General features: G+C 46.8%; 1 protein-coding gene across 10 annotated transcripts in view; it reads left to right on the top strand.

The window, feature by feature from the left end:
• Positions 1–26,500, top strand: part of FBRSL1 (fibrosin like 1) — a 592,776-nt gene that overhangs the window by 513,885 nt on the left and 52,391 nt on the right. For all 10 annotated transcript variants that reach the window (XM_032229092.1, XM_032229090.1, XM_032229091.1 and 7 more), the window contains one exon: positions 246–291. In XM_032229092.1, coding sequence (XP_032084983.1) covers positions 246–291 — 46 coding nt within the window. The remainder of the gene's footprint in view (positions 1–245; positions 292–26,500) is intronic.

Here is a 26,500-nt window from a genome sequence, read left to right as displayed (position 1 = left end):
GCCAGAAAAGTGGTAAAATGCAGCGAAAGTCACTTGACAACCATCTCGCTTAACAGCGGAAACGCTGGGCTCGGTTGCGGTCGTAAGTCGAGGACTTAAGCTGCATTCTCTAAGCCTTGACTTTGAATGCTGTTCTGTCTTCTCTTTTTTTCCCCATGTTTCCTGTATAATGTTATAATATCGCCCGTCCTCCAGATGTTTGTTGGAGAAATACTGAAGAATTTTTCTCTGGTTTTGTCTTTCAGGTGTCGGAAGGTTCCGAGAAGCTGTTCACCCCTCCAGCAACGAAAGGTAGGTGAAGACTGAAAAATTGCTTCTTGGGTGTTTGGTTAAACTTCTTCCTGTGATTCTGGAGACCCTCTTCCCACAGCTGGGAACTTGGAAGACTATCCTGGCCATCAACCTGCAAGGAATCCCCCTTATCTTATGGTTTCTGTCCACCCAGCTGTGTAGGCCAAACAAAGAGGTTGTCTCCCATCAGAAGACCAAAATCACTTTTATTAACATTGGCTGTAATAGCAGAATCTTCGAAGTTTCCCCCACCCATCTTATACTCATGTGAATTGGGGGGTGGGGTGTCTGCTTCGGTATTTGCTCATGCCTTCTTCATGTTTTGGACTTCAACCATGTACATTTTGCCTTGTCCCTCTAGAACAGATGTGGTCTATCTTCTTTCCTTTCTGCATTTTCAGTTGTTTTGTCTAGAATGCTTCATTTGTTTTGGAGATTCTTATGTATGATAAAGTGAATTATTTCCTCCCTTCCTTCTTTCCTTCCTTCTATCCGTCCATCTCTTTTCTCCTTCCTCTCTTCTCCTCACCTCTCCTTCCTTCCTTCCATCCATCTCTTTTCTCCTTTCTCTCCTTCCTTCCATCTCTCCATCAATCTCTTTTCTCCTTTCTCTTCCTCTCTTCTCCTCATCTCTCCTTCCTTCCATCCCTTTTCTTCTCTTCTTATCTCTACTTACTTCCTTCCATCCATTCATCCATCTCTTTTATCTTCCTCTCCTCTTCTAATCTCTCCTTCCTTCCTTACTTCTTGCCATCTATCTCTTTTCTCCTTCCTCTCTTCTCATCTCTCCTTCCTTCAATCCCTCCATCTTTTTTCTCTTCCTCTCCTCTTCTTATCTCTCCTTCCTTCCATCCATCCATTCATCCATCTCTTTTCTCTTTCTCTTCTCTTCTAATCTCTCCTTCCTTCCATCCATCCACCTCTTTTCTCCTCTACTCCCTCCCTAAAATAGGTTATTTTTCCTACCTTCCTTCCATTTCTTTTCTCTTCCTCTCCTCCCTTCCTTCCATCCATCCCTTTTCTCCTCTTCTCTCTCCCTAAAATAGATTGTTTTACCCTTCCTTCCTTCCTTCCCTCCTTCCTTCCTTCTTTCCTTCCTTCCAGCAGCACTTATATTAAGATTGAATCTTGATGATTTTTCTTCACATTTCTTTTCTGGTTAATTTTCCTTTTTTGTAAACCCTTCTTTCGTTGGCTAAGGCACCCGTAACATTTCCTAAGATTGGTGATTAGTTGTTGTCTTTATGAGGGATGAAAAGCTGCACAGGAATTGTTTATTTTGGTTTCCACTCTGGTCAGTCCTCTTCTTCACCTGTTTTACATCTGGGGGACTGCTGGACTCTTGAACAGCTGGTTTTCATCCATCTTGTGAGTCACAGAACAGTGTTTCGAAAACACTTAGGAATCTCTCTCTTCTTGAGCATAGAAGTTTGTGTCCTTGACTCTTGGTACTTTCATCCATCAGTCATTGTTTGAGCATTCCCTGGCCTTTGGCACATGATGGTTTCAGTCTGCCCTGGCATGCTGTTGCATTTCCACGCAGCTGTGCCTTCAGATGGACTATATATACTTCATTAGACCATCGTATAGTTCATTAAGCTTGTTATCCATCCTGATCACCACAAGAGAACAATTGGTAAGAGGCCCGGAGACCAAAACATATGAAGAACAGTTGCAGGATTTTGTTTTGGCTGATCTGGAGAAAAGAAGGACCAATGGGGGGACATGATAGCAGGATTCCAATATCTCAGGGGCTGCCACAAGGAGGAGGGGGGGCAAATTATTCTCCAAAGCACCTGAAGGCAAGGCAAGAAACAACGGTTGGAAATGAATCAAGGAGAGAAGCAACCTAGAACTAAGGAGAAATGTCCTATCAGTTGAGGACAATTAACCAGTGGAACAGCTTACCACCAGAAGTTGTGGGTCCTTCATCACTGGAAGTTTTTAAGAAGAGACTGGAGAGCCACCTGTCTAGAATGGTATAGGATCTAATGCTTGAGCAGGGGGCTGGACTAGAAGACCTCCAAGGTCCCTTCCAAATTATTATTCTCTCACTCTGAATGACATAGTGTCTCCTGCTTGAGCAGGGGGTTGGACTAGATGACCTCCAAGGTCCCTTCCAAATCTATTCTGAATTGAATCCAATTCCGCTGACCCTCATCTCCCACTTAGCAACATAAATTTGGGATTCAATTGTGGCCATAAATTGAGGACTGTCTCTAGGATGCAACCTAAAAGGCCTTCCTTCTGATGAGATCCTTCAGCAGAATGGGATCCGTTCTATAAGCCCCTTACCCCAGGATTTGCAGAATACAGAATAACAAGAGTTGGAAGGTACTTTAGAGGTCATCTAGTTCAACCCCCTGCTCAAGCAGGAGGCCCTCTACCCTTCCAGACAGAGAGCTGTCCTGTCTCTTCTTGAAACCACACACCCCCAGCGCCCACAACTTCTGAAGGCAAGCTGGTCTACCATTTAAAATGACACACTCTGTGTGTGTTATTTAAATGCACGCCCACACAACAGACACATACACACACACACACACACACACCGTCTTAACCCACAGTCTCCCAGCGAGCAGCTTGTAAATGCAGACGGTTGGAAAGGCTGGAGGTTCTTGGATGTTACTTTATGCGCCTTTTATTCTGTCCGCTCTGCCAAAGAAATGCGCCTCGGGCCAAGCAGGAGAGATTTCTTGTTAAGGAAGCCCTCCACAGTTTCTCTGCCCCGTCTGATCCCAAATGGGGACCTGGTTGGTTGGCTCGCCCAGCCGCATAATTTGGTTGCTGCCAGGGAGTGGAAAGCATTTTTTTCTTCCCCTGCTTCTCCTCTCTCTCCCCCTTTTCTCTTTTTCCTGCTGTGCTAACCTGTCACCATAAATCATTTTAAAGGCTGGAAATGCGAAACCTCAGGAGAGAAGCCATACTGTTTATTTCAGAGGGGGGTCTAAGGGGGTGTGAGGCCTTTGAAAGGAAGGACCCTTCCGCCTGGTTGTTGCCAGCGGGCTAGTAGTGAAATGAAAACTAACACTCGTGCTGAACTTATCCGGCCTTCTACAGCCCTCTCCTTCCATCTAGGGAGGGAGGAAGGAAGGAAGTATTTGGTAAAGGCAGGAAGGAGGTATTTGGTTAAAGAATGAAATGCAGGAGAGAAAGGAAGGAAGGAGGTATTTGGTAAAAGAGAGGGAAGGAAGGAAGGAAGGAAGGAAGGAAATGTATTTGGTAAAAGAGAGGAAGGAAGGAAGGAAGGAGGTATTTGGTAAAAGAGGAAGGAAGGAAGGAAGGAAGGAAGGAAGGAAGGAAGTCTTTGGTAAAGGCAGGAAGGAGGTATTTGGTTAAAGAATGAAATGCAGGAGAGAAAGGAAGGAAGGAGGTATTTGGTAAAAGAGAGGGAAGGAAGGAAGGAAGGAAGGAAATGTATTTGGTAAAAGAGAGGAAGGAAGGAAGGAAGGAAGGAAGGAAGGAAGGAAGGAAGGAGGGAAGTATTTGGTAAAAGAGAGGAAGGAAGGAAGGAAGGAAGGAAGTCTTTGGTAAAGGCAGGAAGGAGGTATTTGGTTAAAGAATGAAATGCAGGAGAGAAAGGAAGGAAGGAGGTATTTGGTAAAAGAGAAGGAAGGAAGGAAGGAAGGAAATGTATTTGGTAAAAGAGAGGAAGGAAGGAAGGAAGGAAGGAAGGAGGTATTTGGTAAAGGCAGGAAGGAGGTATTTGGTTAAAGAATGAAATGCAGGAGAGAAAGGAAGGAAGGAGGTATTTGGTAAAAGAGAGGGAAGGAAGGAAGGAAGGAAGGAAATGTATTTGGTAAAAGAGAGGAAGGAAGGAAGGAAGGCAGGAAGGAAGGAAGGAAGGAAGTAGGTATTTGGTAAAGGCAGGAAGGAGGTATTTGGTTAAAGAATGAAATGCAGGAGAGAAAGGAAGAGAAGGAGGTATTTGGTAAAAGAGAGGGAAGGAAGGAAGGAAGGAAGGAAAGAAGGAAGGAAGGAAATGTATTTGGTAAAAGAGAGGAAGGAAGGAAGGAAGGAGGTATTTGGTAAAAGAGAGGAAGGAAGGAAGAAAGGAAGGAAGGAAGGAAGGAAAGAAGGAAGGAAGGAAGGAAGTCTTTGGTAAAGGCAGGAAGGAGGTATTTGGTTAAAGAATGAAATGCAGGAGAGAAAGGAAGGAAGGAGGTATTTGGTAAAAGAGAGGAAGGAAGGAAGGAAGGAAGGAAGGAAGGAGGTATTTGGTAAAAGAGGAAGGAAGGAAGGAAGGAAGGAAGGAAGTCTTTGGTAAAGGCAGGAAGGAGGTATTTGGTTAAAGAATGAAATGCAGGAGAGAAAGGAAGGAAGGAGGTATTTGGTAAAAGAGAGGGAAGGAAGGAAGGAAGGAAGGAAGGAAGGAAGGAAGGAAGGAAGGAAGGAAAGGTATTTGGTAAAAGAGTGAAAGTCAAGGGAGGAAGGAAGGAAGGGGAGATATTTGGTAAAAGTGAAATGCAGGAGAGGAAGGAAGGAAGGAAAGGTATTTGGTAAAAGAGTGAAAGGTGGGGGAGGGAAGGAAGGTAGATAGGTAGGTAGGTATGTCCAGGAAGTGTCTTCTCCAGCTTAAAGTTTGACTCTAGGTTGAACTTTGTGTCTTCCTTCTCCCGTGTCTTCCTTCTGGCTTCGGAAGAGGCCCGGAATCTCTCAAAGCCCTGGAAAGATTTTTATTTTTATTTTTTATGGAGAGAAACAGTAGTTGAGTTTGCTAATTAGATTTCCATTTGGCCAGAAGAGTTTGATCCTGGCTGGATCTCCACTGACAGCACAGAACGAGGGATCTGGGAAGAAATCAGAGGAAAACAGCTTCTCTTAATTAGCAAGCAACCATGCCAGGGACTTGGCCAGAATCAAAACTGTAGGCTGAGAAGTTTGGTTTCAGCCCAGCTTTTAATGATTCAAAGATCAATCTGTCTGTCTGTCTCTCCGTCCGTCCATCCATCCATTCTATCTGTCTGTCTGTCTGTCTGTCTGTTCATCCATCCATCCACCCACTCACCTATCCATCCTATCTGTCTGCCTGTCTGTCTGTGTGTGTGTGTGTGTGTGTGTGTGTGTGTGTATAGATAGACAGATGATAGATAGATAGATAGATAGATAGATAGATAGATAGATGATAGATAGATAGATAGATAGATAGATAGATAGATAGATAGATTTCCCATCCCTCTATCTATAACATCAGTTTATTTATTCTGTTTGCCAATGTCTGTCTGTCTACCCATCCATTCTATTTGTCTGTCTTTCCATCTGTCCATCCATTCTATCTATTGATATTTCTATCTTTCTGTCTGTCCGTTCATCCATCCATCCATGTATCATCTATCCATTTTCCATCCCTCTATCCATTCCATCCACTCATTCTATCTATATCATTTATCTATCTATTCATTTTGTTTCTCAATGTTTGTCTATCCATCCATCAAATTCTATTTGTCTGTCTTTATATCTGTCTGTCCGTCCATCCATCCATTCACCTTACCTTCCTATCTATTCTCTCTCTCCCCCTCTCTCTCTCCATCTTCCATCCATCTATCCACACTATCTATTCATTCTACCTAGCTGTCTATATGTCTATCTAGTCTTCTTCATGTAGCCATCTATATTCCTGTCTTATTGAATATCTCTCTATCATCCTTTCAATGATTTTTAAACCCATGCCAGTTACCAAATGTCCAAATATTTTATGACATCACCACAAGGCCATCCTAAGCGCAAGGACCGGATCCCAAGTCACTTTTTTTCAGTGCTGTTGCAACTTTGGTCACTAAATGAATGGTTTTAAGTCAAGAACAACCTGTGTCAACTCATGTCACATTCGAATTCACTTATTCCTGGCCAAGCCTTCCTGTAAGATTCTAAAATCTCCTATTTCCACTACTGCAGTGGTCACCAACTGGTGGTACGTGGACCACTGGTGGTCCACAAGAAAATTTTGCAGAAAAACTTTGTCTGCAGAGAAATTATTTGCATTTTTTATATTGCACTCAATCAGGAGTCCTCAAACTACGGCCTCTGGGCCGGATACGTGCAATGAACGCTTGCTGCAGAGAGTCTCCCCCTTTGGGGTCTTTTTGTGCAGGTCGGAGGGGGGCAGAAATTCCGATGGGGTCTGCTTCAGCCTCCTGGTGGGGGTCTTTGGGCGAAGGCTGGAGGGAAGCACCACTGGTGGCAAAGAGCTGGAGGGCCTCGTTCCAGTGGGACTGCATCATGGCCTGGAACTGGCTGACCATCTCAGCCCGCTGAGCCTCCAGGCACCGGTACCTGGCCTTGCACTCCCGCAGGTCTTCCCTCTGCTTGGAAAGCATATGCTGGTTGTCCTCAGTGAGGTCCGTCTGCTGAGCCTCCTTCTCGGCCAGAACCAATTTGAGCTGAGCTGTTTTGCCAACTATTTCTCATGGTGGCTGCTTAGCTCCAGCAACTGCTTCCTATTGGGGCCCTAAGGAGCCCACACGGGCAGGCGAGGAGTGGCAGAGAGGGGTGGGGTGAATAGAGACTGGTGAGGTGCCCCTCAGTGTGAGTGACACCCGCCTAGCCACGCCCACCCATCCGGTCATTAGGCAGATCATATTAGTGGTCCGCTGAATTTAAAATTATGAATTTAGTGGTCCCTGAGGTCCGAAAGGTTGGTGACCCCTGCACTACTGAATCCTCTCCATTCTCATCTCACAGTAGTTGATCTACCTGCTGTGGCATTTTGAGTCAGGGTCCAGTGGAAACCTTCGCAACCCCTCGGGGTCAATTTTCAATCAGTGCCTCTCGTCTCTTGTCGGTAAAAGCTCAACTTACCCAGGCCCGAAATGTCAACAGCTGGTGGAAAAGAGCAATTTACAGCCTTAATCTCAACAGCAGCGGAGTGTTGTCTGAGACAAGCAGGCGAGACCCAACCTGACCCCTTGCCAGCTAAGAATGTCCACAGCTGAGCCCACCTCCCCGAATCCCTCCGCAGTATTGGGGTGAAAAGTTGAGCTGTAAACCTCTAGTGAGCAATCGGCGCTTATTTTAAAGTTATTGGGGTACCCGTGTAGCTTCCCTCCCCCCCCCATTGCCGGGCACAAAATAAATTGAAGTAATACCGTAGGAGATAGGAAGTATTTAATTATTTACTTGGGCATTACAGACTGAAATTGCTTTTTGATTTAATGCATCCAAAGGCAGGCCCATGTTTTTCAGAGCAGAGAGAGAGAGAGAAAGAAAAAGAAAGAAAAAACCAGTAGCATCTCCCCAAATTATTCTCGGTGGCATAAATGCCTCTGCGAAGTGCCTTTTTTTGGGGGGGGGAGATTTGGTCCATTTCGTGGAAATAGTTTACATTTAAAATGTGGCCCTGTTAAATATTCTAGAAGGCTTAACAGCACGCCAGACCTTAAAGGATAAAAGAGAACAGCGCCTTCAAAAAACAAATAAATTTGTCTTGCTGGCATAAATGTTGTATAAAGATGATTTGTTTCCTTTAATTATATAGTCGATTGTCAGGGAAGGGAGAGAAAGAGAGAGAGGGTGAAAGAAGGGGGAATATATAACCAACGTGCTCAGCTCTACCCCAGCAGCCAAGTTTTAAATTTGCAGTTTGGAAAGAAAGTCAATTAAAAGAAGCTATAGGGTTAGGCAGAAAGGCGTTTCAATAAATAACTCCAACCCTCCAACTAATAACAATTTATATTACCTTGAGCTACGGGGTGTTTTTTTTCCAAAGAAGAGAAATCAAATTAACTTTTCATCTTTTCTCCTGCTTTGTTTACCTTTCCCTCTCGTTTGGCTTCATAAACATTTCATGCCTAACGAGGCTCCTCTTGTTTTAACCAAATTTGGATTTTCAAACAGCCCTCCGAAGAGGGAAAAAGCAGTCCAACTAGACCAAACGGGTTCTTCTTGGTTTGGTTAGCACGATTGAAAGGTTTGGATTGGCTCACGCTCGGTCTCGGTGCAGAGTTCACAGGGCTCCAACCACATTTATTTAGCCACCGTTCTGGAGCCGTGGAAAACCATGGTTTGCTACAGCATGCAGAAAAAGTGGACACAACCCCGGGTTGTATAAACAGAGGCATAGAACCAAAATCACATGAAGAGTATTTAGTACCTCTTTATAAAGCCTTAGTAAGGCGACGCCTCGAATGCTGCATCTGGTTTTGGCCGTCACAAAAAAATATGTTGAGACTTTGTGGGAGGGAAAAAAAAAGTGCAAAGAAGAGCAACGAAGAGGATTAAAATGCCCAGAGACAAAAACATATGAAGAAGGGTTGCAGGAACTGGGTATGTTTAGTCTAAAGAAAAGAAGGACTAAAGGGGACATGATAGCAGTCTTCCCATACTTGAGAGGCTGCTGCAAAGAAGGCGGGGTCAAATTATTCTCCAAAGCACCAGAAGGCAGGACAAAAAACAATGGATGGAAACTGATCCAGCAACCTGGAATTAAGGAGAAGCTTCCTAACAGTGAGGACAATTAATCAGTGGAACAGCTTGCCACCAGAAGTTGTGGGTGCTCCAACACTGACAGCTTATAAGAAGAGACAGGGGAGACATTTGTCTGAAATGGTATAGGGTCTCCAGCTTGAACAGGGGGCTGGACTAGAAGACCTCCAAGGTCCCTTTCAGCTGTATTCTGATTGATTGATTGATTGGATTTCACTCTCTTTTTTGGGCAAATCCAGAAGGAGCCCTCAGACAAGGATCTATGCAGGAGGCCTAGCCAATCGAGAGAAAATCATCACACGATCATGGGGAGGCAGCAAAAAACAGTCACAAGTCACCTTTTTCTGTCCCGTTGTAACTTTGAACAGTCACTAAACGAACGCTGAGCAAAATTGCATCCATTTCTACCTGCCTGTGGAGATTCTCAGTCATCCAGGTCACGGTTACCCCAAAGGTGCTTTTTCAGAAGGCAACTGGACTTTCGTTGAAGACGTTTTCGCTGCTCATCCAAGAAGCTTCTTTCGCTCTGAAGAAGTTCTGAAGAAGAAGATCCCGTGAAGTGTTAATACCACTTTATAATGCCTTGAGAAGGCCACACTTGGAATGCTACATCCAGTTTTGGTTGCCATGATGTAAAAAGGATGTGAAGACTCTAGAAAGAGTGCAGAGAAGAGCAACAAAGAGGATTAGGGGACTGGAGGCCAAAACATAGGAAGAACGGTTGCAGGAACTGGGTATGTCTAGTTTAAGGGAACAAAGGACTAGGGGAGACATAATAGCAGTCTTCCAATATCTCAGGGGCTGCCCCAAAGAAGAGGGAGTCAAGCTATTCTCCAAGGCACCTGAGGGCAGAATAAGAAGCAATGGGTGGAAACCAATCAAGGAGAGAAGCAACCTAGAACTGAGGAGAAATTCCTAAACAATTAATCAGTTGAACAGCTTGCTTCCAGAAGTTGTGAATGCTCCAACACTGGAGGTTTTTAAGAGGTTGGATAGCCATTTGTCTGAAGTGATGTAGGGTTTCCTGCCTAGGCAGGGGGTTGGACTAGAAGGCCTCCAAGGTCCTTTCCAAGTCTTTTATTCTATTCTATTCTATTCTAAGAAGTGAAACATCTTCAAGAGAAAAATCAAAGAAAGTCCAGTTGCCTTTTGTAAAAATAATAATAATAAAACACCTTTTGGACATCCATTTTTTTTACAGTTCTGGAGATGAGCTGGAGGGCTTAGAGTAGCCTCCGCATACAAACAGAACTTTCGCCTGAAAACTTGGTAACAAAACACTCTCTCGTTGATCCACAGGAGGGTTTTTTGCACACTTGTGTTTCCATAACTCCTTTTTTTCTTTTCTTTTCTAAATACCATCCGAATAGCCTTCCTCCTTGCTTTCCTCACCTTGCATTGCCACAGGCTTCCTTCTCAAAAAAATAAAAAAAAATAAAAGAGGAGCCTTTGACAAGCTATCAATATCAATCTGTGCCAACGTTGTGTAAAATGGCCCATTAGAGATTCAGCCAGCAAACTCCGTAACCCCCTTCTCAGTACAGGTCACCGGTATAATAGAGGCCAGAGCAGCAATTGACTAGTAATTTGACATGTCAGCGGGGATGGGGGGGTGCTGCTTTGTGGGGTGCCTGGACATGCAGAAGGGGAGGCTTAGCTTGACCCCGGAGGGCACCGTTGGTTTTCCTTTTGTTTGGTCAATGAAAGTGATCAATGTGGGTTTTTAATTGCAGAGGGAGGTGGCTTTCTCACTTTTCGTCTGCATCCTTGCCTGGCCCGGGAAGAAAAAATTCTGAATTTTTGTGGTCATCCCGTTTCTTCCCTGCCTGCCCCACTGATGCACAATCCTTTTCGTTCTCTTTCTCTCTCTCTCTCTCTCTCTTTCTCTCTCTTTCTCTCTCTTTCTCTCTCTCTCTCACACACACACACACACTCACACTGCTTTCCCTGTCCCTCCCTTCCTCCCTGGGAGTCATGGGGTGCTCCGCTGATGAGCAGGAGACGTGCTCGCCCAATCAATCCGTGCAGCGAGCGGTAATAGTTCATTCTCCACAGCAATCCCAGGGTTGACATGTGGTATGTTTCAGTAATTGATTTTTATATTAGCTTCATTTTGAGATGTGTAAATCCTGATATTGCTCACAGCAGCCGATCGTGTCCTAACCGAGCACAGGAAGAGAGAGTCGTCAGGGGCATCGCTCATGTTCTGACAGGCCTTGCGTTTCGTATCCATCTCTCTGTCTGTCTTTCTGTCTGTTTATCACGTCTGTCTGTCTGTCTGTCTGTATCTATCTATCTATCTATCTACATGCCCACCTATGTACAATATCTCTATCTCAATCTGTATTTATCTAGCTATCTATCTCTCACTATCTCTATTTATTTAGCTGTCTGTCTGTGTGTGTCTGTCTATCTACCTACCTACCTATCTATCTATCTATCTACATGCCCAACTATGTACAATATCACCAGCTATCTATCTCAATCGCTATCTATCTATCTATCTATCTATCTATCTATCTATCTATCTATCTATCTATCTCTAGCTATCTCTATTTATCTAGCTATCTGTCTATCCATTTATCTATTTGTCTGTCTGCCTATCTATCTATCTATCTATCTATCTAATTATCTCACTCTCCATCCCTCCCTCCATCTATCACCCATCCATCCATCCACCTCTCTCTATGATCTATCTATCTATCTATCTATCTATCTATCTATCTATCTATCTATCTATCTATCTATCTATCTATCTCTATATAATCATTTATCTACTTACATACCCACCTATTAATTTCTATCTACTTATCTAGCTATCTCTTATTTTCTGTCTATCTGTGTAGGTAGATGATCTACCTTGTAGGTCATCTAGCCCACCCCCACCCCCCCACCCCCGCTCAAGCAGGAGACCCTACACCATTTCTGACAAATAGCCGTCCAATCTCTCCTTGAAAGTCTCATGTGATTCCTTCTGACTCCTTCATCCAAGAATAATTGGCATCGCCTCTTACCCTGCTCCCAGCCTCAGACGCTTTTCGCCCTTCCGCACAGAAAACCACAGGCCCTGCGTGCACATGTGGTGTGTGTATCGGTGTGTTTGTGTGTGTCAGAGAGAGAGAGTTCCAACTTCCTTTCCCCCCTCCACCTCCCCGGTCTCCCTCCCGCTGTCGAAGAAACCCACAAGCCACCCATTAAATAATTAAGGTCCCCGTCGGGACGCCAGGAATCAAAAGCTGTTGTGTTCCAAAGTTTACTCTGGCTCCGTTCGGCACGATTGACTGTATATTCTGGCACCTCAGAGCGGGATTTTTTATTCCCCCCCCACTTTGGATTCCCCGTGATTATCCCCCTCTCCAAGATGGACGGAGAAGTGGTGTTCCCAGCCTGGCAGGATTGGGCTGTTATTTCAGACCAGGAAGGATGGTGGGGGGAAGAGGCGAGCGAGGGAGAGAAACAGCCCCACTACTTGATCTATGTTTATTTTTCATGGAGGCTGCCCCAAACGTACGTTCACAGCAGCCAACGCTGGAGGGGAGGTGGGGTGGGGGAGAGAGAAAGACTGCTCTCTTAAAGAGGAATTGTGCCCACACAACCTCTTTCCCCCTACTTGACTTTAATGAATGCCTAGGTTGTGCACGCTCTCCAGCTCCAGTGGCTTTAAGTAAAATATACAGAGGCCTTGGAGAATGCTCAGGAAGAACTTTGTTGGCCTGGAGAAAAGGAAGAGGAAAAAGACAACCCAGACTTCATTCGGGCAGTAATTAATTTCGCATGTCGCCTCCCTGCTCGGTGGCTTTCCTTGGGCTGGAGAAAGGTGGGAGCTGAGCATGGACTTGCAGCTCCGTGTGGCACCATGCTCTGGCTTGTGACTTCCGTAGCGTGTGCAAAGATGGATGCTTGAGCTGTGGTTGTTGAGGCATATAAGCAACCAGGAGCCTGCGTTGAGTTCAAAGCACGGAGTTTTATTACTGCTACCTGTCGACAAGATGTTAGATGGCTATGGGTCCAAACTAATTGGCAGTAGATGAGGGTCAGTGGAATTGGATTCAATTCGGAATAGAGCTGGAAGGGGCCTTGGAGGTCTTCTAGTCCAGCCCCCTGCTCAAGCAAGAGACACTATACCATTAAGACAATAACAGAGTTGGAAGGGACCTTGGAGGTCTTCTAGTCCAATCCCCTGCTCAAGCAAGAGACATTATACCATTAAGAGAATAACAGAGTTGGAAGGGACCTTGGACATCATCTAGTCCAGCACCCTGCTCAAGTAAGAGACACTATGCCATTAAGAGAATAATAAGAGTTGGAAGGGACCTTGGAGGTCTTCTAGTCCAGCCCCCTGCTCAAGCAAGAGACACTATACCATTAAGACAATAACAAAGTTGGAAGGGATCTTGGAAGTCTTCTATTCCAGCCCCCTGCTCAAGCAAGAGACACTATACCATTAAGACAATAACAAAGTTGGAAGGGATCTTGGAAGTCTTCTAGTCCAGCCCCCTGCTCAAGCAAGAGACACTATACCATTAAGACAATAACAAAGTTGGAAGGGATCTTGGAAGTCTTCTAGTCCAGCCCCCTGCTCAAGTAAGAGACACTATGCCATTAAGAGAATAATAAGAGTTGGAAGGGACCTTGGAGGTCTTCTAGTCCAGCCCCCTGCTCAAGCAAGAGACACTATACCATTAAGACAATAACAAAGTTGGAAGGGATCTTGGAAGTCTTCTAGTCCAGCCCCCTGCTCAAGCAAGAGACACTATACCATTAAGACAATAACAAAGTTGGAAGGGATCTTGGAAGTCTTCTAGTCCAGCCCCCTGCTCAAGCAAGAGACACTATACCATTAAGAGAATAACAGAGTTGGAAGAGACCTTGGAGGTCTTCTAGTCCAGCTCAAGCAGGAGAACCTATATCATTCAGAATAAGAGAATTACAGAGTTGGAAGGGACCTTGGAGGTCTTCTAGTCCAGCCCCCTGCTGAAGCAAGAGACCCTATACCATTCAGAATAAGTGAATAAAAGAGTTGGAAGGGACCTTGGAGGTCTTCTAGTCCAGTCCCTAGTCCAGACTCCAAACTGCAAATTTAAAACTTGGCTGCTGGGATAGAGCCGAGCATGTTGGTTATATATTCCCCCTTCTTTCACCCCCCCCCCCACTTCTCTTTCTCTCCCTTCCCTGACAATTGACTATATAATTAAAGGAAACAAACTTCTGTTCCACTGGTTAATTGTCCTCACTGTTAGGAAGTTTCTCTTTAATTCCAGATTGCTTCTCCCCTTGATCAGGTTCCATCCATTGTTCTTGTCTTGCCTTCTGGTGCTTTGGCAAATAAGTTGACCCCCCCCTCCTCTTTGTGGCAGCCCCTCAAATATTATGGATTACTGCTCTCAAGTCACCCCTAGTCCTAGTCATTTATGGGGATCTGGACTTGGGATTTGAAGTCCACCCAGCTTCAAGCTGTTGAGGTTAGGGTAATCCTGACACCCACCCAGAAAAAGCTTTGTCCATGCGGCTACATTTGCAGAACTGTTCAAAATCTGGTGTCAGCGTTTCCAAATATCATCCAAAATTAAATCAGAGTCCAAGGCCGGGAAGCTTTCAGATATTTGGAACGCTGACATCTGGTTCTTTTCACTCCACCTAGGTAGGAACATCTCGGAACATAATGAAAAGAAACTGTAGCTGGAATAAACCCACCTTTGAAAGGCCACATTAATGACTCAAGTTTCCTCATCAGCCCAAACGGCAGCAGGACACTGTAAATTCCCTTTTAATAGCCAAAAGAATCAGCCTCTGTCGTCTTCGTTCCTCCAGGAATGGAAGTTAAAAAAAAAAAAAAGCTTTGGTGTTTCTGTTTGGTGTTTAAGCCCAAATATAATTGGTTTTGCTCTTTCCCCCCCCACCCGCCCCCAACAGCTGATCCTACTTAAAAACTCGGCCACTTAAGTGCTCACCCGTCTTATTACATGGAAATTATCATCTTAAAGCCCTCTGGGGGAGTTTGCAACAACTGCTTTTCCATGGTCTGTCTTTCCGTCCAAAGTAAGCAAAGGGCCTTCCATTTTCCATTTGCTGGGTTGGGCATTCTCTGCGTAGACTTTAACCAGGAACCCAATAGTTACAAGAGGGGAACGCTAATGTGCTGTTGTTTTGCTTGGTCTCGCTAGTTGGAGAGTGGTCCAAACCGCCTGGAGGGGCCCACCTACTTGTCCTTCCAATACCCTGTCATTTGGGTTAGCGAAAAGATGGCTCGGCTGCGGCTGGAACGAAACACTGGCACATTTTGGATCAGAAAGAAGCTCCGAGAGGCACGACGTGTTGCGCTAGATCACGGGGGTCAAACTTAAAGACCTTGAAATCCAGCCCGCGGGCTGGACTGCAAATATCAAAGGACCAGCCCACAGTGCCTCTGCCGGCCAAAATGGGCCACATGCACTGCCCTCCACAGCCCATTTTCAGCTTCTCCAGCCTCTCCTTCACCACTCTGCTGGCCAAAAACAGACCACATGGAGGCCTCCACGCAGCCTGCTTTTGGCCTGTAGAGTACTGATGGAGGCCAAAAGTGGGCCACGTGGGGAGCCTTGCCGGGCCTCCACGTGGCCTGTTTTTGGCTGGCAGAGTGCTGCTGGAGGCCATGGAGGGTGAAAATGAAGCATACACAGCCACCTCTGTGCCCTGTTTTGGCCAGTAAAGTATTGCAGAAGGCCGTTCCGGCTGAAAACGGGGCACTCTGATTTGGCTGGCAGGGTGTACTGCAAGAGGCTTTTGTCCTGTCCCATCCCTCCCCCCATTGGCTTGTAGAGGAGAATTACAATGCTGATCTGGCCCTCAAAGGAATCCAGTTTGACACCCCTGCGTTAGATGAGGAGCTGAAGAATGCAATCCAGATTTGTGATGGGCATTCAGGCGGGGTAGACAGGATCATCTACAACGGAAGAGTCACTCAAGGTTGGACCGCAGAGTCCTTGGTGCTCTCTGAGCTTGATGGTTTGCTTGCGGATGTTTCGTCACCCGTCTGGGTAACGTCATCAGTGCCAGAAGTGGGATTTGCAGAGTAGAGGAGGAGACTTGTAGGGGCTTCATTGGTGCTTTGTGAGCTTGGTGATTTTCATGCAGATGTTTCATTACCCAACTAGGGAACATCACCACTCTAGAAGGGAGCGGGGTTTGTGGAAAGGAGGACTCTCTGGTCCTTGGTGCTCTCTAAGCTTGGTTGTTTTCTTGCAGACGTTTCATTACCCAACTAGGGAACATCTTCAGTCTAGAAGGGAGTGTGAGGTTGTTACAGCAGCCTTTCACCCATCACCATATGGCCGTGATGGCAAACCTAAGGCACGCATGCCCAAAGTGGCATGCAAAGCCATGTTGCCCGGCACACGTGGCCTTGCCTGTTTGTCTTCCGGATTTTGGGCATGCGTGCACATGCAACGATCAGCTGTCCTTTGCACCGGCAGCAGTGCTAAAAATGGGTGTGCGCCAACCAGCTGATTGTCAGGTGTGCACAAACGCACCAGACCCTGAAAGTTCAGCTTTTCCAGAAGCCGATCCCTTCCCACGCACGGCAGTGCTGAAAACTGGCCTGCAAGCTGAGTGTAGTGCACGCTTGCGCACGAGAACCCGGAAATGTGACTTTTCCGGAGCACAGCCCCAACGAACGCGCATGTGCACGCATGATGTTTCTGCAGGAGTGCCGAAAAGGTTCACCATCCCTGCCACAGGGTTTCATAGGTAGCTTCTTTCCAGATTCCAGAACCTTGCAAGTCTGAAAGTGCAATTTTCCCTCTGTCTCTTTTACAGCCTGAGAAACTAGGGAAGTCTCTTGCCTTGTCCTGTATCCACCTGTGGGCTACGTTTCCTATTATCTGACCCTTGGCTGTGGCTCTTTGTTCACACTCCCAAGGCCTTTCCCATGCACCCATCATGACGAACCTATAGCATGCCTGCCACAGGTGGCACCCGGAACCCCCAGTGGGCCTGCAAACCATCGTCACCCAGCTGAACTCCACCGCGCAAGCACGTGCACCTCCCACCAGCCAGTGGGTTTTCGGGTCTCTCCTGCACAGATGTGGGAGGCGTGCAAGCATGTGCACGGGAGGGAGGGCAGGGGGGGGCACACGGATATGCACTGGGAGTAGGGGGTGCGACGTGCCCCCCCATCCCGGCATCCTGTTTTTGGTATCAGGAGGCTTAAGGGGGGCCCGGTAGGTGCAAAATGGGTGTGGCACCCCAGGAAATTTCAGGCCCACAATGACACACAGGGGGGTTGCACATGCATGCATGCGAGGGAGGGGTCATATACATGCACAGGAGAGCATGGGGGCTGCAGAGGCAGGGCACATTACATGATGGGTGTGTACACGTGTCCTCTTTCACTTGCGTTATATCATGCATGCAATTTTGGCATGCAAGGAGAAAAGGATTAGCAATCATGGCTCTATACCAGGGGTTAGCAAACTTAAACATTCAAAGAGCCATTTGAACCTGTTTCCCATGGAAAAGAAAACACCGGGAGCCACAAAGGTCCTAACCGGAAGCCCCCTGTTCAATTCTGGAGCTGGCCAGAAGTTCAGCTCCCCCACCATAGAGTCTCCTCCTAGCGTGGCATACTTTTTCCTCTGTCATAACCGAAAGCCCTGTGGAGACAACTGGAAAACCCTCCCCTTGCCATAGAGCCTTCTCCTGGTGCACTGTGCTTCTCTCTCCCCCACCGGAAGCTTCTCTCAAAACTGTGGCGCCGACCTGTGACGGAGCCACAGCAGAGGGAGGAAAGAGCCATATGCGGCTCCAGAGCCGCAGTTTGCTGACCCCTGCCCCATACCATGTCAACCTTGGAGTCAGGAGCTCTTCCCGATGGCGGATTGAAATTTTGGTTGCCATAGGAACAGGCTGCAAGGGGCACGCTGGCCATTTCTTGTCTTGTGCTAGGAAGAACAACTTACATTTCCTCTTTGAGGGTTTTTTTCTTCCGAGTTGTTTTTGAAACGCTTGCTAAGATCATTTGCGCTCATGTCAGAGAATCTCTGAGAGCTGCAGAGAACATCTCCCCAGAGATACAAACCATCTCCTTCCTCCTGGAACCTTGCGTATGGATTTTGCAGGTGTTTTGATTTGACTGATTTGTACATAGGATATGGGACACGGTGGCTCAGTGGCTAAGATGCTGAGCTTGTCGATTAGAACGGCGGCTCGAATCCCTAGCACCGCGTAATGGAGTGAGCTCCCGTGACTTGTCCCAAGTTCTGCCAACCTAGCAGTTCGAGAGCAGGTAAAAAATGCAAGTAGAAAAATAGGAACCACCTTTGGTGGGAAGGTAACAGTGTTCCGTGCGTCTTCGGTGTTTAGCCATGCCGGCCACATGACCACAGAGACGTCTTTGGACAGTGCTGGCTCTTGGGCTTTGAAACAGAGATGAGCATCGCCCCCTAGAGTCGGGAACGACTAACACATACATGTGCAAGGGGAACACCTTCACCTTTAGTCCAATTGTGTTGTGAATCGCCATGCTGCTTCTTGGGGCAGCCATATCTCCTCTCCCTGTCCCTGGGTTGCAAATGTGGGCCAAGAAACTCAATTCAAAACTGGAACTGGACTAGCTTTGGCTAAAGGAAAGCAGAGGAGCAGTTATCAAAAGCCCATTTAGGAAAACTCCTGTTTTAAATGTGTGAACTGCTGCAGTTTGAGGGGGAAAAGGTGAAGTCAAGCGGAAGAGAGGCACACAGAGGCGGCTTTGAGTTGGGACGATGAGGAGCAGCTGAGTAAATATGCTTTTCCTCTTTTTTTGCAGAAAAAAATGTGGGGATTCATAAGCAGACCAGAGGTTTAATTCTTTTTTTTTTAAACCACCCATATAAATTCCCAACCAACGATGCAAGGATTATACAAGATGTGACCTTGTCTTACTTATTCGTAGAGTAGCTGCTACTTTGGCAGCAAGAAGTAAGAGGTTTCAACACAGGACCACCCAACCATCTTGTCTGCCAATTTCCCCTCGGATCCCTTGCACCTACTCCAACATTGCAGTGTTGTTGTGAGTGTTAGATTAGAATAGAACAACAGAGTTGGAAGGGACCTTGGAGGTCTTCTAGTCCAACCTCCTGCCGAGGCAGGAAACACTACACTACTTCAGACAAATGGCTATCCAACATCTTCTTAAAAACATCCAGCATTGAGAGCATTCACAATTTCTGGAGGCAAGTTGTCCCACTGGTTAATTGTTCTCACTGTCAGGAAATTTTTCCTTAGTTCTAAGTTGCTTCTCTCCTTGAATAATTTCCCCCCATTGCTTCTTGTCCTGCCTTCAGGTGCTTTGGAGAACAGTTTGACCCCCTCTTCTTTGTGGAAGCCCCTGAGATATTGGAAGACTCCCATCATGTCTCCCCTAGTCCTTCTATTCATTAAACTAGATATACCCAGTTCCTTTAACCGTTCTTCATATGTTTTAGCCTTCAGTCCCCTGATCATCTTTGTTGCTCTTCTCTGCACTCTTTTACATCGTGGCGACCAAAACTGGATGCAGGATTCCAAGGGTGGCCTTACCAAGGCTTATAAAATTGTATTAACACTTCACGTGATCTTCTTCAGAACTTTTCCCTCCCTGCTACTCTTTCTCCTTCCTTCCTTCCTTCTTTCCTCTCTCTCCCTCTTCTTCCCTCCCTATTTCTCTCCCTCCTTCCTTCCTTTCTCTCCCTCCCTCCTTGTTTCTCTCCCTTCCTCTCCCTCCCTCCCTCCCTCTTCTTTTAGCAGAGCAGGCTGTTCTGTTTCATTGAGCAGTAATTGCTTTGTAGTCCTTCTAGGGGCTATTGATCCATCGAGGGCTTCCATTCCAATGCAGGGCTGTGTCAGGGATTTAATTGGAGCGATTAATAACTCAACATCCAGGTGCGAATCGATAGCTGGATTTCCAAACAGGGAGAGAAGCAAAACAGCAAGGGAAGGAAGCATTCCCCCCACACACATACACACCTCTCCCCTTCTGTAATATAGCAGCTGATGGTCGGCGCTTTGCACTTCCTTGATTAATTAAACCCCCCTACCCACCCTCTGATGCTTGATAGATAATTGAGTTGTGTCTTTTTTAAAAGGCTTTGACCTGATTACTCCATGCATCAGGGGATTTTGTTGTGTTGTTGATTTGAGCCAGTGGTGAAATTCAAATTTTTTTTACTGCCGGTTCTGTGGGCGTGGCATGGTGGGCGTGGCAGGGAAAGGATACTGCAAAATCCCCATTCTCTCCCCCCTCCTGGGGGAAGGATACTGCAAAATCACCATTCCCTCCCCACTCCAGGGGAAGGATACTGCAAAATCACCATTCCCTCCCCACTCCAGGGGAAGGATACTGCAAAATCACCATTCCCTCCCCACTCCAGGGGAAGGATACTGCAAAATCACCATTCCCTCCCCACTCTGGGGCCAGCCAGAGGTGGTATTTGCTGGTTGTCTGAACTACTCAAAATTTCCGCTACCGGTTCTCCAGAACCTGTCAGGACTTGCTGAATTTCACCCCTGATTTAAGCCATCTCGAGCCAATAAAATGCCTTTTTCACCCGCAGTTGTCGTTTGTTTGTTTTCTTTTTTTGAAAACGACAACAATAACGTCAGGAAAAGTGAAGGTTGTCTTCCTTTTCTAGTCAATGGCCTTTTGCGTCATGGGCCTGGGAAGCCGGTTAGCCTCTGCTTAGGAGCCAGAACCAAGGGATTTAACCCTGCTGAGTTGTGATCCGCGTTCGAGGCAAGATTAAAAAGCCACCATGAAACTTCCAATCTCATTACCGAAGCAGCTTCTGCCGCCGGTGCCTGGGGTTGAAAATCCCCATTTTTAAGCCCTGCTCTGGGTGCTTGCCAGCTGCGGACTTGTTCTGTAAACGTGGCATGACTTCACTTTTTTCTGCAGGGTTTTTTTTCGGAGGTGGGGTTGCCTTTTTCTTTCCCTTGGCCCATGTCCCTCAGTTGGGGCCTGCTTCCATTCATCTCTCATGGGGTCTTTCGTGGCATGCTTTCAGATAAGTTGTGGGAGTTTCATCCCTGGAAGCTATCAAGAAGAGACTGGACTGGCATCTGTCAGAAATGGTGTAAGGCCTCTCGCTTGGGTGGGGGGTTGGACTAGATGACCTACAAGGTCCCTTCCAAATCTGTTAATCTGAATCTATCTGAGATGATCAAAGGCCTGGAGGCTAAAACATACGATGAACGGTTGCAGGAACTGGTTCGTTAGTGAAGAGAAGGACCAGGGGAGACAGGATAGCAGTCTTCCAATATTTGAGGGGCTCCTACAAAGACAAGGAGGTCAACCTATTTCCCAAAGCATATGATAGCGAGACAAGAAACAATGGATGGGAACTAATCAAGGAGAGAACCAACCTAGAAATAAGGAGAAATTTCCTAACAGTGAGAGCAATCAACCCATGGAACAGAAGTTGCCTTCGGAAGTTGTGGGAGCCTCATCCCTGGAAGCTCTCAAGAAGAGCCTGATGGAGAAGACGTTGAAGGAGCTGAGAAAAGAGGCTTTCAAGAAGAGACTGGACTGCCATTTGTCAGAAATGGTGTAGGGTCTCCTGCTTGGGCAGGGTGGGTGGGGGTTCGACTAGATGACTTACAAGGTCCCTTCCAACTCTGTTAAGCAGAGGAGACTCTGTTATTCTATTCATTTCTCCCCCCCCCCGATGTAGCATGCCCCCCCCGCCCTCAAGCATCTTCAACGCCTATAGAAGGACACAGCTTGCCACGCAGTGTCCGCAAATGCTGCCAGAGGCACTTTCAGATTAAGAAAGTTGGAAGGGACCTTTTAGGTTATCTATTCCAATCCCCCACCCAAGCAGGAGGCCCTACGCCATTTCTGACAGATGGCAGTCCAGTCTCTTCTTGAAAGCCTCCAGTTTTGAAGCTCCCACAACTTCCGAAGGCAATTTCTGTTCCATGGGTTGATTACTCTCACTGTCAAGAAATTTCTCCTTATTTCCAGGTTGAATCTCTCCTTGTTCAGTTTCCATCCATTGTTCCTTGTCTGGCCTTCAGGTGCTTTGGAAAATAGCTTGCCCCCCTCCTCTCTGTGGCAGCCCCTCAAATATTGGAAGACTGCTATCCTGTCTCCCCTGGTCCTTCTCTTCACTAGACTAGCCATGCCTGGTTCCTGCAATCGTTCATCGTCTGTTTTATGCAGTACTCTAGATGTGGTCTTACTAAGTAAAATGGGGACCCAGATTGTTGTGGGCCATAAGTTGGCTTTGTAGACTACTTAGAGAGGACTGTAAAGCACTGTGAAAGGGTATATAAGTCTAAGTGATATTACTGTTGCTATTGACCCAGCCTTCCATCCTTCGGAGGTGTGTAAAATGACGACCCAGATTGTTGGGGGAAAGAGGCTGACTCTGTAAACCACTCAGAGAGGGCTGTAAAGCACTGTGAAGCGGTATATAAGTCTTAAGTGTTATTGCTAAGTGGGAAGGGATGCAGGGAGGGAAAGATCGATGGATAGAGAAAGAAAGAAAGAAAGAAAGAAAGAAAGAAAGAAAGAGAGCCATGATGGCACAGTGGTTAGAATGCAGTATTGCAAGCTAACTCTGCCTACTGCCAGCAGTTCAATCCTGACCGGTTTGAGTTTGACTCAGCCTTCCATCCATCTAACGTCGATAAAATGAGGACTCAGATTGTTGAGGGCAATACAGTGACTCTGTAAACCGCTTAGAGAGGACTATGGAACGGTATATAAGTCCTTCCTTTCTCCCCCCCTTCTTTCCAAGGTGTACAGTGGTTAGAATGCAGTATTGCAGGCTAGCTCTGCCCACTGCCAGCAGTTCGATCAAGGCTCAAGGCTGGCTCAGCCTTCCATCTTTCCGAGATTGATAAAATGAGGACCCAGATTGTTGGGGGCAAGAGGCTGACTCTGTAAACCACTTGGAAAGGGCCGTAAAGCACTGTGAAAGTGGTATATAAGTCTTAAGCATTACTGCTATTGGTGTTTGCCGCTTGAAGCGTCGGGATTAACTATGCAAATGCCCTTTTGTCATGCATCGCGTATCAAACACACCACTTAAGACTTTCAGGAGAGCAGACCTCAGGCATTTCAGTAAGGAGCTTAAAGGGCGATCGAGTTTCCTTTGAGTAGATTACTCCTAAATTTGGAGGACGCTCTTTGGAAAAGGGCCATCAATTAAATTCATCAAATGAGCTGTAATCCATTAATCCAATGCAGCTGCATGACTTTGGGATGGGAGCAAAGCGGTTGGTTTGGCATCAAAAGAACCCGTTTTCGAGGCAGTGTAGAACGTGCAGGTCAGAGCCGGGCGTCGGGTTGAATTTGATTGAAAAGAAGGGCTCTGGAGCAGGTGGCAAGGAGAAGCCAACATCTGGGTGGAAGAAGCTTCCGCTGACAGCCCCGGCCGTCTTGAAGACAGATGTGGCTGCTTTAGAGAGGCTGCATTCATGGTCTCGCCTTGATTAGTTCCCATCCTTTGCTTCTTGTCCTGCCTGTGACCGGCAGCGATCACCAACTGGTGGTCAGTGAGAAAATGTTGATGGTTCGAAGTAAAATTATTTGCATTTTTTATTCCACCATATCAGGGGTCCTCAAACTACATCCCCTGGGTCGGATATGTGCAATGAACTGCAGAGAGTCTCCCCCTTTGGGGTCTTTTTGTGCAGGTCGGAGGGGGGCAGAAATTCCGACTTGGGGTCTGCTTCAGTCTCCTGGTGAGGACTTTGGGTGAAGGCTGGACGAAAGTATCGTTGGTGGCGAAGAGCCGGTGGGCCTCGTTTCAGTGGGACTGCATCATGGCCTGGAACTGGCTGACCATCTCAACCCGTTGAGCCTCCAGGCGATAGTACCTGGCCTTGCACTCCCGCAGGTCTTCCCTCTGCTTGGAAAGCCTATGCTCCTAGTCCTCATTGAGGTGCTGCTGCTGAGCCTCCTTCTTGGTCAGATCCAATTTGAACTGAGCTGTTTTGCCAACTCTTTCTCCTTAGCTCCAGCAACTGCTTCTGGTTGGGGCCCTAAGGAGCCCAGGCAGGCAGGCGAGGAGTAGCTGGGAGGGGAGGGATGAGGAAAGGCTGGCGAGATACCCCTTGATGTGAGTGGCATCGAGTTGGCCACGCCCACTCAGTCACATGACCACCTAGCCATGCCCACCCAGCCAGTCATTAGGCAGATCATATTAGTGATCCACGGGATTTTAAACTATGAATTTGGTGGTCCCTGAGGTCCGAAGGTTTGGTGAGCCCTTAGATATGGGAACGTGGCTATCCTGTCATCCCTAGTCCCTGAGTCCAGACCTCCCAAGGTCCCTTCCAGCTCTTGTTATTCTGTCCCTTCCCAAGGCTCGGCGGCTTGTTACAGCCCCACCAACTGCAATCTCGCAGGTTAAATGATTTTAGCCGCCGAGTTTATTAAAACTGGCAAGTGCTCGCTCCAGTTCTTTTCCTCTTCGGCAAGGCTGTCAGAGAGAATAATTGACAGTGGCAGCTGTTTCGGGGAGTGTTTTAGAGGGTGCAGGATGATGGCTCTTGACTGACGGCTCTGTGCAAAGAAGAGAAGGGCTAGAAGTGGGATCTGCACCGGGGGTCCAGAAGAAGCATCTTCCTTGTTGTTGTTAGCTGCAAAGTCGTGTCCGACCCATTGTGACCCCATGGACAACATTCCTCCAGGCCTTCCTGTCCTCCACCATCCTCCAGAGTCCATTTAAGCTCACGCCTACTACTTCGGTGACTCCATCCAGCCACCTCCTTCTCTGCCGTCCCCGTCTTCTTTTGCCCTCCATCATTCCCAGCATGAGGCTCTTCTCCAGGGAGTCCTTCCTTCTCATTAGGTGCCCAAAGTCTTTGAGTTTCCTCTTCAGGATCTGGCCTTCTAAAGAGCAGTCAGGGTTGATCTCCTCTAGGACTGACCGGTTGGATGGCCTTGCAGTCCAAGGGACTCGCAGGAGTCTTCTCCAGCACCAGAGTTCAAAGGCCTCCATTCTTTGGCGCTCAGCCTTCCTTATTGTCCCACTTACACAGCCATCCATTGTAATTGGGAAAACCATAGTCTTGACTATACGCACTTTTATTGTTAGGGTGATGCCTCTGCTTTTTAGTAGGCTGTCTAGATTTGCCATCGCTTTCCTCCCCAGGAGCAAGCATCTTTTAATTTCTTGGCTGCCGTCCCATCTGCGGTGATCTTGGAGCCCAGGAAAATAACATCTGTCACTACCTCCGTTTCTTTCGCATCTATTTGCCAGGAATTGAGAAGGCCAAATGCCCTGATCTTAGTTTTCTTGTTTCAAGCCAACTTTTGCTCTCTCCTTCTTCACCCACATCAAGAGGCTTTCTATACCCTCAACCCTCAGTCAGGGTTTATCTCCTCTAGGACTGACTGGTTGGATCACCTTGCAGTCCAAGGGACTTCATCTTCCTTAGAAGGAGAAAATGGGGGGGACGACGCAAAAAGAACTCAGCAAAATGTCCCCTAAGCAGGATTTCGATTGGAAACAGACTTTCCAAACCCAAACCTGAGTTTCAAACGCTTCTTTTTTGAATCCAGAACCTTCTTTCTGTGGCTTGGGAAATCTGCTGGTTTCCACCAAATGGAAATATGTACATAACTGTGGGATATTTGTGTCCTTCCCTCAGCTATCTGGGGACACCATTTTTCCAGGCCTTCTCCCTGTTAAATCACCATCTTTATTTTATTACAGCCCCACGGAGTTCCATGATGTGCATTTCCATTTTAGAATTGCAGTATTTTTACAGATTAACAGAGTTGGAAGGTACCTTGTGGGTCACCTAGCCCAACCCCCTGCCCAAGCAGGACACCCTAAATCATTTCAGACAGACGGCAGTCCAGTTTTGAAAGCCTCCAGTGATGAAGCTCTCACAATTTCTGAAGGCAACTTCAGTTCCATCAGTTGATTGTTCTCACTGTCAGAAAATTCCTCCTCTTTTCCGGGTTGAATCTCTCCTTGATCAGTTTCCATCCATTATTCCTTGTCTGACCGTCAGGTGCCTTGGGAAATAGCTTGACCCACTCCTCTCTGTGGTAGCCCCTCAAATACTGGAAGACTGCTATCCTGTCTCCCCTGGTCCTTCCCTTCACTAGTCTAGCCATGCCCAATTTCTGCAACCGTTCGACGTAGATTATAGTCTCCAGACCTGTGCTTAACAGAGTTGGAAAGGACCTTGTGAGTCATCTAGTTGAACCCCAAGCAGGAACACCCCACACCATTTCTGACAGATGGCAGTCCAGTCTCTTCTTGAAAGCTTTCAGGGATGAAGCTCCGACAATTTCCGAAGGCAGCTTCTGTTCCATCAGTTGATTGTTCTCACTATCAGAAATTTTCTCCTTATTTTCAGGTTGAATCTCTCCCTGTTCAGTTTCCATCCATTGTTCCTTGTCTGGCCTTCAGGTGTGAGTCAAGCTATTCTCCAAAGCACCAAAGGGCAGGACACGAAAGAATGAATGGAAACTAATCAAGGAGAGAAGCAACCTGGAATTGAGGAGAAACTTCCTAACAGTGAGGACAATTAAGCAGTGGAACAGCTGGCCTCCGGAAATCATAGGTGCTCCATCACTGGAGGTTTTTAAGAAGAGACTGGACAGCCATTTGTCTGAGATGATATAGGGTCTCCTGCTTCAACAGGGGGCTGGACTAGAAGACCTCCAAGGTCCCTTCCAGCTCTATTCTAAATCGTCCTGCCTGGGGGGTGGGAGGTGGATGATCTTGGCAATGTCTTTCTTGATTCAAACACCTCTTGGGAAGTTTGGTTAGATAACAAACGAAATGGTCTACTTGAGTTGGGAAGAAAGGAAAGTGCCTTATCTAAT

Source organism: Thamnophis elegans, chromosome 13, assembly GCF_009769535.1.
Source record: "Thamnophis elegans isolate rThaEle1 chromosome 13, rThaEle1.pri, whole genome shotgun sequence".
NCBI lineage: Eukaryota > Metazoa > Chordata > Lepidosauria > Squamata > Colubridae > Thamnophis > Thamnophis elegans.
Note: the sequence above shows the minus strand (reverse complement) of the source record. Positions and strands in the feature narration are given on the sequence as shown.